This window comes from Scyliorhinus torazame, chromosome 4 (genome assembly GCF_047496885.1).
Source record: "Scyliorhinus torazame isolate Kashiwa2021f chromosome 4, sScyTor2.1, whole genome shotgun sequence".
NCBI lineage: Eukaryota > Metazoa > Chordata > Chondrichthyes > Carcharhiniformes > Scyliorhinidae > Scyliorhinus > Scyliorhinus torazame.
In genome coordinates, this window is record NC_092710.1 from 3,578,837 (window position 1) to 3,595,124 (window position 16,288).

Sequence of the window (16,288 nt, forward strand, 5' to 3'; positions counted from 1 at the left end):
GTGAGAGAGAGAGTGTGTGTGAGAGTGTGTGTGAGTGTGAGAGAGAGTGTGAGAGAGAGTGTGTGTGAGAGAGAGTGTGAGAGAGAGTGTGTGAGAGAGTGTGTGTGAGTGTGAGAGAGAGTGTGAGAGAGAGTGTGTGAGTGTGAGAGAGTGTGTGTGAGTGTGAGAGAGAGTGTGAGAGAGTGTGTGAGTGTGAGAGAGTGTGTGTGAGTGTGAGAGAGAGTGTGAGAGAGAGTGTGAGAGAGTGTGTTTATCTCGTGACCTCCATGAAACGTACAAAATTCAGACAGGGATAAACAGTTAGCTGAAGAACAATTTTTCTTGTACCTTTCAGTCCCCCTGGAACGACCAATCATCAACAAAGAGAGGCTGTCTGGCTCGTACTGTCTCTCTGCCTACTACCTGGCAAAAATGACAAGTGAATTGCCTTTGACAATCATCCAGCCTGTCGTCAGTATAACCATTGCCTTCTGGATGGGCGGTCTCAACGGGCCCGTCGCGTACTTTGTAGATTTGGCTATGATTATGCTCGGCTCACTGACAGCTCAGGTAAGTCAAAGGACAGGTACAGCAAGGGTTAGATACAGAGCTCCCTCTACATTACCCTGACAGTGTGTCCCCCACTTTATACCCAGTGTCAGCATCGCGCTCTCCCAGGACAGGTACAGCACGGGTTAGATACAGTGTAGAGCTCCCTCTACATTACCCTGACAGTGTGTCCCCCACTTTATACCCATTGTCAGCATCAAGCTCTCCCAGGACAGGTACAGCACGGGTTAGATACAGTGTAGAGCTCCCTCTACATTACCCTGACAGTGTCCCCCCCACTTTATACCCAGTGTCAGCATCGAGCTCTCCCAGGACAGGTACAGCACGGGTTAGATACAGTGTAGAGCTCCCTCTACATTACCCTTACAGTGTGTCCCCCACTTTATACCCAGTGTCAGCATTGAGCTCTCCCAGGACAGGTACAGCACGGGTTAGATACAGTGTAGAGCTCCCTCTACATTACCCTGACAGTGTGTCCCCCACTTTATACCCAGTGTCAGCATCGCGCTCTCCCAGGACAGGTACAGCACGGGTTAGATACAGTGTAGAGCTCCCTCTACATTACCCTGACAGTGTCCCCCCCACTTTATACCCAGTGTCAGCATCGAGCTCTCCCAGGACAGGTACAGCACGGGTTAGATAAAGTGTAGAGCTCCCTCTACATTACCCTTACAGTGTGTCCCCCACTTTATACCCAGTGTCAGCATTGAGCTCTCCCAGGACAGGTACAGCACGGGTTAGATACAGTGTAGAGCTCCCTCTACATTACCCTGACAGTGTGTCCCCCACTTTATACCCAGTGTCAGCATCGAGCTCTCCCAGAACAGGTACAGCACGGGTTAGATACAGTGTAGAGCTCCCTCTACATTACCCTTACAGTGTGTCCCCCACTTTATACCCAGTGTCAGCATCGAGCTCTCCCAGGACAGGTACAGCACGGGTTAGATACAGTGTAGAGCTCCCTCTACATTACCCTGACCGTGTCCCCCCCACTTTATACCCAGTGTCAGCATCACGCTCTCCCAGGACAGGTACAGCACGGGTTAGATACAGTGTAGAGCTCCCTCTACATTACCCTTACAGTGTGTCCCCCACTTTATACCCAGTGTCAGCATCGAGCTCTCCCAGGACAGGTACAGCACGGGTTAGATACAGTGTAGAGCTCCCTCTACATTACCTTGACAGTGTGTTCCCACTTTATACCCAGTGTCAGCATCGAGCTCTCCCAGGACAGGTACAGCACGGGTTAGATACAGTGTAGAGCTCCCTCTACATTACCCTGACAGTGTATCCCCCACTTTATACCCAGTGTCTGCATCGAGCTCTCCCAGGACAGATACAGCACGGGTTAGATACAGTGTAGAGCTCCCTCTACATTACCCTGACAGTGTGTCCCCCACTTTATACCCAGTGTCAGCATCGATCTCTCCCAGGACAGGTACAGAACGGGTTAGATACAGTGTAGAGCTCCCTCTACATTACCCTGACAGTGTCCCCCACTTTATACCCAGTGTCAGCATCGAGCTCTCCCAGGACAGCTACAGCACGGGTTAGATACAGTGTAGAGCTCCCTCTACATTACCCTGACAGTGTGTCCCCCACTTTATACCCAGTGTCAGCATCGCGCTCTCCCAGGACAGGTACAGCACGGGTTAGATACAGTGTAGAGCTCCCTCTACATTTCTCTGACAGTGTGTCCCCCACTTTATACCCAGTGTCAGCATCGAGCTCTCCCAGGACAGGTACAGCACGGGTTAGATACAGTGTAGAGCTCCCTCTACATTACCCTGACAGTGTGTCCCCCACTTTATACCCAGTGTCAGCATCGCGCTCTCCCAGGACAGGTACAGCACGGGTTAGATACAGTGTAGAGCTCCCTCTACATTACCCTGACAGTGTGTCCCCCACTTTATACCCAGTGTCAGCATCGAGCTCTCCCAGGACAGGTACAGCATGGGTTAGATACAGTGTAGAGCTCCCTCTACATTACCCTGGCAGTGTCCCCCCACTTTATACCCAGTGTCAGCATCGAGCTCTCCCAGGACAGGTACAACATGGGTTAGATAGAGTGTAGAGCTCCCTCTACATTACCCTGACAGTGTCCCCCCCACTTTATACCCAGTGTCAGCATCGAGCTCTCCCAGGACAGGTACAGAACGGGTTAGATACAGTGTAGAGCTCCCTCTACATTACCCTGACAGTGTGTCCCCCATTTTATACCCAGTGTCAGCATCGAGCTCTCCCAGGACAGGTACAGCACGGGTTAGATACAGTGTAGAGCTCCCTCTACATTACCCTGACAGTGTGTCCCCCACTTTATACCCAGTGTCAGCATCGCGCTCTCCCAGGACAGGTACAGCACGGGTTAGATACAGTGTAGAGCTCCCTCTACATTACCCTGACAGTGTCCCCCCCACTTTATACCCAGTGTCAGCATCGAGCTCCCAGGACAGGGACAGCACGGGTTAGATACAGTGTAGAGCTCCCTCTACATTACCCTGACAGTGTGTCCCCCACTTTATACCCAGTGTCAGCATCGAGCTCTCCCAGGACAGGTACAGCACGGGTTAGATACAGTGTAGAGCTCCCTCTACATTACCCTGACAGTGTCCCCCCCACTTTATACCCAGTGTCAGCATCGAGCTCTCCCAGGACAGGTACAGCACGGGTTACAGTGTAGAGCTCCGTCTACATTACCCTGACAGTGTCCCCCCCACTTTATACCCAGTGTCAGCATCGAGCTCTCCCAGGACAGGTACAGCACGGGTTAGATACAGTGTAGAGCTCCCTCTACATTACCCTGACTGTGTCACCCGCTTTATACCCAGTGTCAGCATCGAGCTCTCCCAGGACAGGTACAGCACGGGTTAGATACAGTGTAGAGCTCCCTCTACATTACCCTGACTGTGTCCCCCGCTTTATACCCAGTGTCAGCATCGAGCTCTCCCAGGACAGGTACAGCACGGGTTAGATACAGTGTAGAGCTCCCTCTACATTACCCTGACAGTGTATCCCCCACTTTATACCCAGTGTCAGCATCGAGCGCTCCCAGGACAGTTACAGCACGGGTTAAATACAGTGTAGAGCTCCCTCTACATTACCCTGACAGTGTGTCCCCCACTTTATACCCAGTGTCAGCATCGAGCTCTCCCAGGACAGGTACAGCACGGGTTAGATACAGTGTAGAGCTCCCTCTACATTACCCTGACAGTGTGTCCCCCACTTTATACCCAGTGTCAGCACCGAGCTCTCCCAGGACGGGTACAGCACGGGTTAGATACAGTGTAGAGCTCCCTCTACATGACACTGACAGTGTCCCCCCCCCACTTTATACCCAGTGTCAGCATCGAGCTCTCCCAGCACAGGTACAGCACGGGTTAGATACAGTGTAGAGCTCCCTCTACATTACCCTGACTGTGTCCCCCGCTTTATACCCAGTGTCAGCATCGAGCTCTCCCAGGACAGGTACAGCACGGGTTAGATACAGTGTAGAGCTCCCTCTACATTACCCTGACAGTGTCCCCCCCACTTTATACCCAGTGTCAGCATCGAGCTCTCCCAGGACAGGTACAGCACGGGTTAGATACAGTGTAGAGCTCCCTCTACATTACCCTGACAGTGTCCCCCCCACTTTATACCCAGTGTCAGCATCGAGCTCTCCCAGGACAGGTACAGCACGGGTTAGATACAGTGTAGAGCTCCCTCTACATTACCCTTACAGTGTGTCCCCCACTTTATACCCAGTGTCAGCATCGAGCTCTCCCAGGACAGGTACAGCACGGGTTAGATACAGTGTAGAGCTCCCTCTACATTACCTTGACAGTGTGTTCCCACTTTATACCCAGTGTCAGCATCGAGCTCTCCCAGGACAGGTCCAGCACGGGTTAGATACAGTGTAGAGCTCCCTCTACATTACCCTGACAGTGTATCCCCCACTTTATACCCAGTGTCAGCATCGAGCTCTCCCAGGACAGATACAGCACGGGTTAGATACAGTGTAGAGCTCCCTCTACATTACCCTTACAGTGTGTCCCCCACTTTATACCCAGTGTCAGCATCGAGCTCTCCCAGGACAGATACAGCACGGGTTAGATACAGTGTAGAGCTCCCTCTACATTACCCTGACAGTGTGTCCCCCACTTTATACCCAGTGTCAGCATCGATCTCTCCCAGGACAGGTACAGCACGGGTTAGATACAGTGTAGAGCTCCCTCTACATTTCTCTGACAGTGTGTCCCCCACTTTATACCCAGTGTCAGCATCGAGCTCTCCCAGGACAGGTACAGCACGGGTTAGATACAGTGTAGAGCTCCCTCTACATTACCCTGACAGTGTGTCCCCCACTTTATACCCAGTGTCAGCATCGAGCTCTCCCAGGACAGGTACAGCACGAGTTAGATACAGTGTAGAGCTCCCTCTACATTATCCTGACAGTGTCCCCCCCACTTTATACCCAGTGTCAGCATCGCGCTCTCCCAGGACAGGTACAGCACGGGTTAGATACAGTGTAGAGCTCCCTCTACATTACCCTGACAGTGTGTCCCCCACTTTATACCCAGTGTCAGCATCGAGCTCTCCCAGGACAGGTACAGCATGGGTTAGATACAGTGTAGAGCTCCCTCTACATTACCCTGGCAGTGTCCCCCACTTTATACCCAGTGTCAGCATCGAGCTCTCCCAGGACAGGTACAGCACGGGTTAGATACAGTGTAGAGCTCCCTCTACATTACCCTGACAGTGTCCCCCTCACTTTATACCCAGTGTCAGCATCGAGCTCTCCCAGGACAGGTACAGCACGGGTTAGATACAGTGTAGAGCTCCGTCTACATTACCCTGACAGTGTCCCCCCCACTTTATACCCAGTGTCAGCATCGAGCTCTCCCAGGACAGGTACAGCACGGGTTAGATACAGTGTAGAGCTCCCTCTACATTACCCTGACTGTGTCCCCCGCTTTATACCCAGTGTCAGCATCGAGCTCTCCCAGGACAGGTACAGCACGGGTTAGATACAGTGTAGAGCTCCCTCTACATTACCCTGACTGTGTCCCCCACTTTATACCCAGTGTCAGCATCGAGCTCTCCCAGGACAGGTACAGCACGGGTTAGATACAGTGTAGAGCTCCCTCTACATTACCCTGACAGTGTATCCCCCACTTTATACCCAGTGTCAGCATCGAGCGCTCCCAGGACAGTTACAGCACGGGTTAAATACAGTGTAGAGCTCCCTCTACATTACCCTGACAGTGTGTCCCCCACTTTATACCCAGTGTCAGCATCGAGCTCTCCCAGGACAGGTACAGCACGGGTTAGATACAGTGTAGAGCTCCCTCTACATTACCCTGACAGTGTGTCCCCCACTTTATACCCAGTGTCAGCACCGAGCTCTCCCAGGACGGGTACAGCACGGGTTAGATACAGTGTAGAGCTCCCTCTACATGACACTGACAGTGTCCCCCCCCCACTTTATACCCAGTGTCAGCATCGAGCTCTCCCAGCACAGGTACAGCACGGGTTAGATACAGTGTAGAGCTCCCTCTACATTACCCTGACTGTGTCCCCCGCTTTATACCCAGTGTCAGCATCGAGCTCTCCCAGGACAGGTACAGCACGGGTTAGATACAGTGTAGAGCTCCCTCTACATTACCCTGACAGTGTCCCCCCCACTTTATACCCAGTGTCAGCATCGAGCTCTCCCAGGACAGGTACAGCACGGGTTAGATACAGTGTAGAGCTCCCTCTACATTACCCTGACAGTGTCCCCCCCACTTTATACCCAGTGTCAGCATCGAGCTCTCCCAGGACAGGTACAGCACGGGTTAGATACAGTGTAGAGCTCCCTCTACATTACCCTTACAGTGTGTCCCCCACTTTATACCCAGTGTCAGCATCGAGCTCTCCCAGGACAGGTACAGCACGGGTTAGATACAGTGTAGAGCTCCCTCTACATTACCTTGACAGTGTGTTCCCACTTTATACCCAGTGTCAGCATCGAGCTCTCCCAGGACAGGTACAGCACGGGTTAGATACAGTGTAGAGCTCCCTCTACATTACCCTGACAGTGTATCCCCCACTTTATACCCAGTGTCAGCATCGAGCTCTCCCAGGACAGATACAGCACGGGTTAGATACAGTGTAGAGCTCCCTCTACATTACCCTTACAGTGTGTCCCCCACTTTATACCCAGTGTCAGCATCGAGCTCTCCCAGGACAGATACAGCACGGGTTAGATACAGTGTAGAGCTCCCTCTACATTACCCTGACAGTGTGTCCCCCACTTTATACCCAGTGTCAGCATCGATCTCTCCCAGGACAGGTACAGCACGGGTTAGATACAGTGTAGAGCTCCCTCTACATTACCCTGACAGTGTCCCCCACTTTATACCCAGTGTCAGCATCGAGCTCTCCCAGGACAGGTACAGCACGGGTTAGATACAGTGTAGAGCTCCCTCTACATTACCCTGACAGTGTGTCCCCCACTTTATACCCAGTGTCAGCATCGCGCTCTCCCAGGACAGGTACAGCACGGGTTAGATACAGTGTAGAGCTCCCTCTACATTTCTCTGACAGTGTGTCCCCCACTTTATACCCAGTGTCAGCATCGAGCTCTCCCAGGACAGGTACAGCACGAGTTAGATACAGTGTAGAGCTCCCTCTACATTATCCTGACAGTGTCCCCCCCACTTTATACCCAGTGTCAGCATCGCGCTCTCCCAGGACAGGTACAGCACGGGTTAGATACAGTGTAGAGCTCCCTCTACATTACCCTGACAGTGTGTCCCCCACTTTATACCCAGTGTCAGCATCGAGCTCTCCCAGGACAGGTACAGCATGGGTTAGATACAGTGTAGAGCTCCCTCTACATTACCCTGGCAGTGTCCCCCACTTTATACCCAGTGTCAGCATCGAGCTCTCCCAGGACAGGTACAGCACGGGTTAGATACAGTGTAGAGCTCCCTCTACATTACCCTGACAGTGTGTCCCCCATTTTATACCCAGTGTCAGCATCGAGCTCTCCCAGGACAGGTACAGCACGGGTTAGATACAGTGTAGAGCTCCCTCTACATTACCCTGACAGTGTGTCCCCCACTTTATACCCAGTGTCAGCATCGCGCTCTCCCAGGACAGGTACAGCACGGGTTAGATACAGTGTAGAGCTCCCTCTACATTACCCTGACAGTGTCCCCCCCACTTTATACCCAGTGTCAGCATCGAGCTCCCAGGACAGGGACAGCACGGGTTAGATACAGTGTAGAGCTCCCTCTACATTACCCTGACAGTGTGTCCCCCACTTTATACCCAGTGTCAGCATCGAGCTCTCCCAGGACAGGCACAGCACGGGTTGGATACAGTGTAGAGCTCCCTCTACATTACCCTGACAGTGTCCCCCCCACTTTATACCCAGTGTCAGCATCGAGCTCTCCCAGGACAGGTACAGCACGGGTTACAGTGTAGAGCTCCGTCTACATTACCCTGACAGTGTCCCCCCCACTTTATACCCAGTGTCAGCATCGAGCTCTCCCAGGACAGGTACAGCACGGGTTAGATACAGTGTAGAGCTCCCTCTACATTACCCTGACAGTGTCTCCCCCACTTTATACCCAGTGTCAGCATCGAGCTCTCCCAGGACAGGTACAGCACGGGTTAGATACAGTGTAGAGCTCCCTCTACATTTCTCTGACAGTGTGTCCCCCACTTTATACCCAGTGTCAGCATCGAGCTCTCCCAGGACAGGTACAGCACGAGTTAGATACAGTGTAGAGCTCCCTCTACATTATCCTGACAGTGTCCCCCCCACTTTATACCCAGTGTCAGCATCGCGCTCTCCCAGGACAGGTACAGCACGGGTTAGATACAGTGTAGAGCTCCCTCTACATTACCCTGACAGTGTGTCCCCCACTTTATACCCAGTGTCAGCATCGAGCTCTCCCAGGACAGGTACAGCATGGGTTAGATACAGTGTAGAGCTCCCTCTACATTACCCTGGCAGTGTCCCCCACTTTATACCCAGTGTCAGCATCGAGCTCTCCCAGGACAGGTACAGCACGGGTTAGATACAGTGTAGAGCTCCCTCTACATTACCCTGACAGTGTGTCCCCCATTTTATACCCAGTGTCAGCATCGAGCTCTCCCAGGACAGGTACAGCACGGGTTAGATACAGTGTAGAGCTCCCTCTACATTACCCTGACAGTGTGTCCCCCACTTTATACCCAGTGTCAGCATCGCGCTCTCCCAGGACAGGTACAGCACGGGTTAGATACAGTGTAGAGCTCCCTCTACATTACCCTGACAGTGTCCCCCCCACTTTATACCCAGTGTCAGCAACGAGCTCCCAGGACAGGGACAGCACGGGTTAGATACAGTGTAGAGCTCCCTCTACATTACCCTGACAGTGTGTCCCCCACTTTATACCCAGTGTCAGCATCGAGCTCTCCCAGGACAGGCACAGCACGGGTTGGATACAGTGTAGAGCTCCCTCTACATTACCCTGACAGTGTCCCCCCCACTTTATACCCAGTGTCAGCATCGAGCTCTCCCAGGACAGGTACAGCACGGGTTACAGTGTAGAGCTCCGTCTACATTACCCTGACAGTGTCCCCCCCACTTTATACCCAGTGTCAGCATCGAGCTCTCCCAGGACAGGTACAGCACGGGTTAGATACAGTGTAGAGCTCCCTCTACATTACCCTGACAGTGTCTCCCCCACTTTATACCCAGTGTCAGCATCGAGCTCTCCCAGGACAGGTACAGCACGGGTTAGATACAGTGTAGAGCTCCCTCTACATTACCCTGACTGTGTCCCCCGCTTTATACCCAGTGTCAGCATCGAGCTCTCCCAGGACAGGTACAGCACGGGTTAGATACAGTGTAAAGCTCCCTCTACATTACCCTGACAGTGTCCCCCCCACTTTATACCCAGTGTCAGCATCGAGCACCCAGGACAGTTACAGAACGGATTAGATACAGTGTAGAGTTCCCTCTACATTACCCTGACAGTGTGTCCCCCACTTTATACCCGTGTCAGCATCGAGCACCCAGGACAGGTACAGCACGGGTTAGATCCAGTGTAGAGCTCCCTCTACATTACCCTGACAGTGTCCCCCCCACTTTATACCCAGTGTCAGCATTGAGCTCTCCCAGGACAGGTACAGCACAGGTTAGATACAGTGTAGAGCTCCCTCTACATTACCCTGACAGTGTCCCCCACTTTATACCCAGTGTCAGCATCGAGCTCTCCCAGGACAGGTACAGCACGGGTTAGATACAGTGTAGAGCTCCCTCTACATTACCCTGACAGTATGTCCCCCACTTTATACCCAGTGTCAGCATCGAGCTCTCCCAGGACAGGTACAGCACGGGTTAGATACAGTGTAGAGCTCCCTCTACATTACCCTGACAGTGTCCCCCCCACGTTATACCCAGTGTCAGCATCGAGCTCTCCCAGGACAGGTACAGCACGGGTTACAGTGTAGAGCTCCCTCTACATTACCCTGACTGTGTGTCTCCCACTTTATACCCAGTGTCAGCATCGAGCTCTCCCAGGACAGGTACAGCACGGGTTAGATACAGTGTAGAGCTCCCTCTACATTACTCTGAGTGTCCCCCCCACTTTATACCCAGTGTCAGCATCGAGCTCCCAGGACTGGTACAGCACGGGTTAGATACAGTGTAGAGCTCCCTCTACATTACCCTGACAGTGTGTCCCCCACTTTATACCCAGTGTCAGCATCGAGCTCTCCCAGGACAGGTACAGCACGGGTTAGATACAGTGTAGAGCTCCCTCTACATTACCCTGACAGTGTCCCCCCCACTTTATACCCAGTGTCAGCATCGAGCTCCCAGGACAGGTACAGCACGGGTTAGATACAGTGTCGAGCTCCCTCTACATTACCCTGACAGTGTGTCCCCCACTTTATACCCAGTGTCAGCATCGAGCTCTCCCAGGACAGGTACAGCACGGGTTAGATACAGTGTAGAGCTCCCTCTACATTACCCTGACAGTGTCCCCCCCCACTTTATACCCAGTGTCAGCATCGAGCTCCCAGGACAGGTACAGCACGGGTTAGAAACAGTGTAGAGCTCCCTCTACATTACCCTGACAGTGTGTCCCCCACTTTATACCCAGTGTCAGCATCGAGCTCTCCCAGGACAGGTACAGCACGGGTTAGATACAGTGTAGAGCTCCCTCTACATTACCCTGACTGTGTCCCCCGCTTTATACCCAGTGTCAGCATCAAGCTCTCCCAGGACAGGTACAACATGGGTTAGATAGAGTGTAGAGCTCCCTCTACATTACCCTGGCAGTGTCCCCCCCACTTTATACCCAGTGTCAGCATCGAGCTCTCCCAGGACAGGTACAGCAGGGGTTAGATACAGTGTAGAGCTCCCTCTACATTACCCTGACAGTGTGTCCCCACTTTATATCCAGTGTCAGCATCGAGCTCTCCCAGGACAGGTACAGCACGGGTTAGATACAGTGTAGAGCTCCCTCTACATTATCCTGACAGTGTGTCCCCCACTTTATACCCAGTGTCAGCATTGAGCTCTCCCAGGACAGGTACAGCACGGGTTAGATACAGTGTAGAGCTCCCTCTACATTACCCTGACAGTGTCCCCCCCACTTTATACCCAGTGTCAGCATCGAGCTCTCCCAGGACAGGCACAGCACGGGTTAGATACAGTGTAGAGCTCCCTCTACATTACCCTGACAGTGTGTCCCCACTTTATACCCAGTGTCAGCATCGAGCTCTCCCAGGACAGGTACAACACGGGTTAGATACAGTGTAGAGCTCCCTCTACATTACCCTGACAGTGTGTCCCCCACTTTATACACAGTGTCAGCATCGAGCGCTCCCAGGACAGGTACAGCACGGGTTAGATACAGTGTAGAGCTCCCTCTACATTACCCTGACAGTGTCCCCCACTTTATACCCAGTGTCAGCATCGAGCTCTCCCAGGACAGGTACAGCACGGGTTAGATACAGTGTAGAGCTCCCTCTACATTATCCTGACAGTGTGTCCCCCACTTTATACCCAGTGTCAGCATCGCGCTCTCCCAGGACAGGTACAGCACGGGTTAGATACAGTGTAGAGCTCCCTCTACATTACCCTGACAGTGTGTCCCCCACTTTATACCCAGTGTCAGCATCGAGCGCTCCCAGGACAGGTACAGCACGGGTTAGATACAGTGTAGAGCTCCCTCTACATTACCCTGACAGTGTCCCCCCCACTTTATTCCCAGTGTCAGCATCAAGCTCTCCCAGGACAGGTACAGCACGGGTTAGATACAGTGTAGAGCTCCCTCTACATTACCCTGACAGTGTGTCCCCCACTTTATACCCAGTGTCAGCATCGAGCTCTCCCAGGACAGGTACAGCACGGGTTAGATACAGTGTAGAGCTCCCTCTACATTACCCTGACAGTGACCCCCCCCACTTTATACCCAGTGTCAGCATCGAGCTCTCCCAGGACAGGTACAGCACGGGTTGGATACAGTGTAGAGCTCCCTCTACATTACCCTGACAGTGTGTCCCCCACTTTATACCCAGTGTCAGCATCGAGCTCTCCCAGGACAGGTACAGCACGGGTTAGATACAGTGTAGAGCTCCCTCTACATTACCCTGACAGTGTGTCCCCACTTTATACCCAGTGTCAGCATCGAGCTCTCCCAGGACAGGTACAGCACGGGTTAGATACAGTGTAGAGCTCCCTCTACATTACCCTGACAGTGTGTCCCCCACTTTATACCCAGTGTCAGCATCGAGCTCTCCCAGGACAGGTACAGCACGGGTTAGATACAGTGTAGAGCTCCCTCTACATTACCCTGACAGTGTGTCCCCCACTTTATACCCAGTGTCAGCATCGAGATCTCCCAGGACAGGTACAGCACGGGTTAGATACAGTGTAGAGCTCCCTCTACATTACCCTGACAGTGTATCCCCCACTTTATACCCAGTGTCAGCATCGAGCGCTCCCAGGACAGGTACAGCACGGGTTAGATACAGTGTAGAGCTCCCTCTACGTTACCCTGGTGATTGTGTCATTTGGAAGTATGATGATCAGTAAGAGGAGTGAGTGGACATGAATCGTCTGCTGATCTCCTCTTTGCTGGAGCGCTGGGAACGCTTAGGGTTTCAAGGGTTCCTCGATCTTGAGGTGGAGAGTGAATCGCGTTGAGTCCCCAGGTGCGGGCAAGGTGGGCGGGGGGGGGAACACAGCGAAACCCACGATTAATGCCAGCTTTCTCACTCCCGCCCTCAGTCGATAGGCCTCTTTGCAAGCGCCCTCTTCCTGAGGATCGACCAGTCCATCATCTTCGCCACCATCTTCATGCTGTGCACCCTGCTCCTGGGAGGGTTCTACATCCAGCGAATGCCCGCCTGGCTGATCTGGGCACGGTACCTGGCATTCGTCATTTACCCCTTCCATGTCATGCTGAGCGTGGAGTTCTCCAACGATCACACCTTTCTGTGAGTACCCCTTCTCTCCTGTGTACCTCCCGGCCGGATCCACGGAGCTGTACCCTCGTCCAGCCCCACTCTGCTCCCCTTCCAAACCCGGGACCTCCCGCACACTCTTCAATCACTCCCCCCGACTCCAGTGCATCCTCTGGGGACCGTCCCTCAACCCAAACTCTTCAATCCATTCCCCGCCTCCCCTCATTCTCTCCACTCCCCCTCGTGTCTGATAGTGAGTGACCCTCACACTCCCCTCATTCTCTACACTCCCCCTCGTGTCTGATAGTGAGGGACCCTCACACTCCCCTCATTCTCTACACTCCCCCTCGTGTCTGATAGTGAGGGACCCTCACACTCCCCTCATTCTCTGCTCTCCCCCTCGTGTCTGATAGTGAGGGACCCTCACACTCCCCTCATTCTCTGCTCTCCCCCTCGTATCTGATAGTGAGGGACCCTCACACTCCCCTCATTCTCTACACTCCCCCTCGTATCTGATAGTGAGGGACCCTCACACTCCCCTCATTCTCTACACTCCCCCTCGTATCTGATAGTGAGGGACCCTCACACTCCCCTCATTCTCTACACTCCCCCTCGTATCTGATAGTGAGGGACCCTCACACTCCCCTCATTCTCTACACTCCCCCTCGTGTCTGATAGTGAGGGACCCTCACACTCCCCTCATTCTCTGCTCTCCCCCTCGTATCTGATAGTGAGTGACCCTCACACTCCCCTCATTCTCTGCTCTCCCCCTCGTATCTGATAGTGAGTGACCCTCACACTCCCCTCATTCTCTGCTCTCCCCTCGTATCTGATAGTGAGGGACCCTCACACTCCCCTCATTCTCTACACTGCCCCTCGTATCTGATAGTGAGGGACCCTCACACTCCCCTCATTCTCTACACTCCCCCTCGTATGTGATAGTGAGGGACCCTCACACTCACCTCATTCTCTGCTCTCCCCCTCGTATCTGATAGTGAGGGACCCTCACACTCCCCTCATTCTCTACACTCCCCCTCGTATGTGATAGTGAGGGACCCTCACACTCACCTCATTCTCCTCTCTCCCCCTCGTATCTCATAGTGAGTGACCCTCACACTCCCCTCATTCTCTACACTCCCCCTCGTATCTGATAGTGAGGGACCCTCACACTCCCCTCATTCTCTACACTCCCCTCGTATCTGATAGTGAGGGACCCTCACACTCCCCTCATTCTCTGCTCTCCCCCTCGTATCTGATAGTGAGGGACCCTCACACTCCCCTCATTCTCTACACTCCCCCTCGTATCTGATAGTGAGTGACCCTCACACTCCCCTCATTCTCTGCTCTCCCCCTCGTATCTGATAGTGAGGGACTCTCACACGCACCCCCCCCCCCCTCACAGCCCACGTCTTTCCTGGTTTGAACGTGCCCAGCTCCTCGCCTTCCTGAACGTGGCCCTTTAACTCTCTCACGTTGACGCACTCTCTTCAGTCGCTGCCTCGCCCCTTTAGCCGCTCGATAGTTCCGAGTTCGCCCTGAATTATTGCTTTGTCTGTTCTGCAGGTGTAAGCCGGAGAACTCTGCCTACGAGTACTGCAATATGGACAGGAACTCGACCAATAGCTCTCTCTACATCCCCAGGGAAGAAATCTTGGCCTTTTTCGATGTCACGCTACCGATCTGGGGCAACATTGTCATCCTTGTCCTGTTTATGGTGGCCTTCCGTCTCGCCTGCTACTATCTCCTAAGATTCTACCGGAAGCCCTGAACTTGGCCTCCTGATTCTATTTGCCTTTTGACACTTGGGGGAGGGGAGCTGGTTAAAGGCAGGGAGAGGGGGTGGGGGAGGGGACACCGATCTGACCTTTGATCCCCTGGGGCCTAGCGGGCCAGGGGGGTCAACATTCACACCCAGGAGGGCATGTACCCAACCTCTGTTCCTGTCTGATCGGGGAGGGGGAACTCAGTCCTCTCACGATCAGTTAGCCTGCAGGAAAAGGAGGAGGCCTCGTTCAGCCCCTTCTCCAGCCCGTGACACAGGAACAGGAGGAGGCCCCATTCAGCCCCTTCTCCAGCCCGTTACACAGGAACAGGAGGAGGCCCCATTCAGCCCCTTCTCCAGCCCGTTGCAGGAACAGGAGGAGGCCCAATTCAGCCCCTTCTCCAGCCTGTTACACAGGAACAGGAGGAGGCCTCGTTCAGCCCCTTCTCCAGCCTGTTACACGGGAACAGGAGGAGGCCCCTTTCAGCCCCTTCTCCAGCCTGTTACACAGGAACAGGAGGAGGCCCCATTCAGCCCCTTCTCCAGCCCGTTACACAGGAACAGGAGGAGGCCTCGTTCAGCCCCTTCTCCAGCCCGTTACACAGGAACAGGAGGAGGCCCCATTCAGCCCCTTCTCCAGCCTGTTACACAGGAACAGGAGGAGGCCCCATTCAGCCCCTTCTCCAGCCCGTTACACGGGAACAGGAGGCCCCATTCAGCCCCTTCTCCAGCCTGTTCTGCCGTTCAAATAGATCCAGTTCTTCGAGGGGAGGGGAATTATGTATCTGCAGTTTCCTGCATCCCCCAGCCCCCCCCCAACGTGGCGTGTTCTACCTCAACCCCTGTCCCCACCAAATTGAACCAAAGTCGGTCGGCTTGGGGTGCAGTTGGTAATGTTGGAGCCCTCCTTTGCTCCCGGGGGGCGGCCAGGGCCGAGGGGAAGAGTGATGTGAGGCGGCCCCCCTGGTGGTGAGCCATCAGGAACTTGTGATCAACCTGAGCTCTGAATGTCTGGAGTTAAAGGGCGAGTGGGAAATGGAGACAAACCAGCCCGAGATTGCGGACATCTCTGATCAACGTGTCCCCATTCTGCCCACCTGCCCTCCCCCCCCCCCCCCCCCCCCCCCCAATCACGTAGAACAATCAAACTGCAAGTCTGTACCTTTATCTGCACTTTAATCGGTGAATGTTTCTCATACCTAACGTCTTTGAATGTACGAGCATTAGAGTTCGAACCAGCGTGCGGCAGCCGTTAACTCGTTGAGCAGCGAATGCAGCTCCTCTGTCACTCCGGACCTCGCCAGTGCAATAAAAAAAAATTATCGAGAGTCGTTTTTGTCATTGTCTTCACGGCAATGGAGACCGTGCGTGCGTTGTGTGTACACGTGAGGGATTCAAGCACGAGACATTGTGTGTACACGCGTGAGAGACTGTGTGTGTGTGTGTGTGTGTAAGCGCATATGAGTGACAGGCCACGCGTAAGAGACAGGGTGTGCGTACGCACACGAGAGAGAGAGAGAGATGGTGCGCGTACGCATGGGA

The 16,288-nt window shown here is 53.6% G+C and overlaps 1 protein-coding gene and 1 long non-coding RNA gene across 2 annotated transcripts in view; both read left to right on the forward strand.

Annotated features, from left to right (window-relative positions):
• LOC140411751 (uncharacterized) overlaps positions 1 to 15,442 on the forward strand; it is a 94,450-nt gene extending 79,008 nt beyond the window's left edge. Inside the window, exons 9-11 of the mRNA XM_072500738.1 lie at positions 335 to 549; positions 12,809 to 13,017; positions 14,548 to 15,442. Coding sequence (XP_072356839.1) covers positions 335 to 549; positions 12,809 to 13,017; positions 14,548 to 14,752 — 629 coding nt within the window. The 3' untranslated portion in view covers positions 14,753 to 15,442. The remainder of the gene's footprint in view (positions 1 to 334; positions 550 to 12,808; positions 13,018 to 14,547) is intronic.
• Positions 1 to 16,074, forward strand: part of LOC140410097 (uncharacterized) — a 116,241-nt gene extending 100,167 nt beyond the window's left edge. Inside the window, exon 2 of the long non-coding RNA XR_011940501.1 lies at positions 15,455 to 16,074. This is a non-coding gene — a long non-coding RNA (uncharacterized lncRNA). The remainder of the gene's footprint in view (positions 1 to 15,454) is intronic.
• Positions 16,075 to 16,288: the final 214 nt, after the last annotated feature.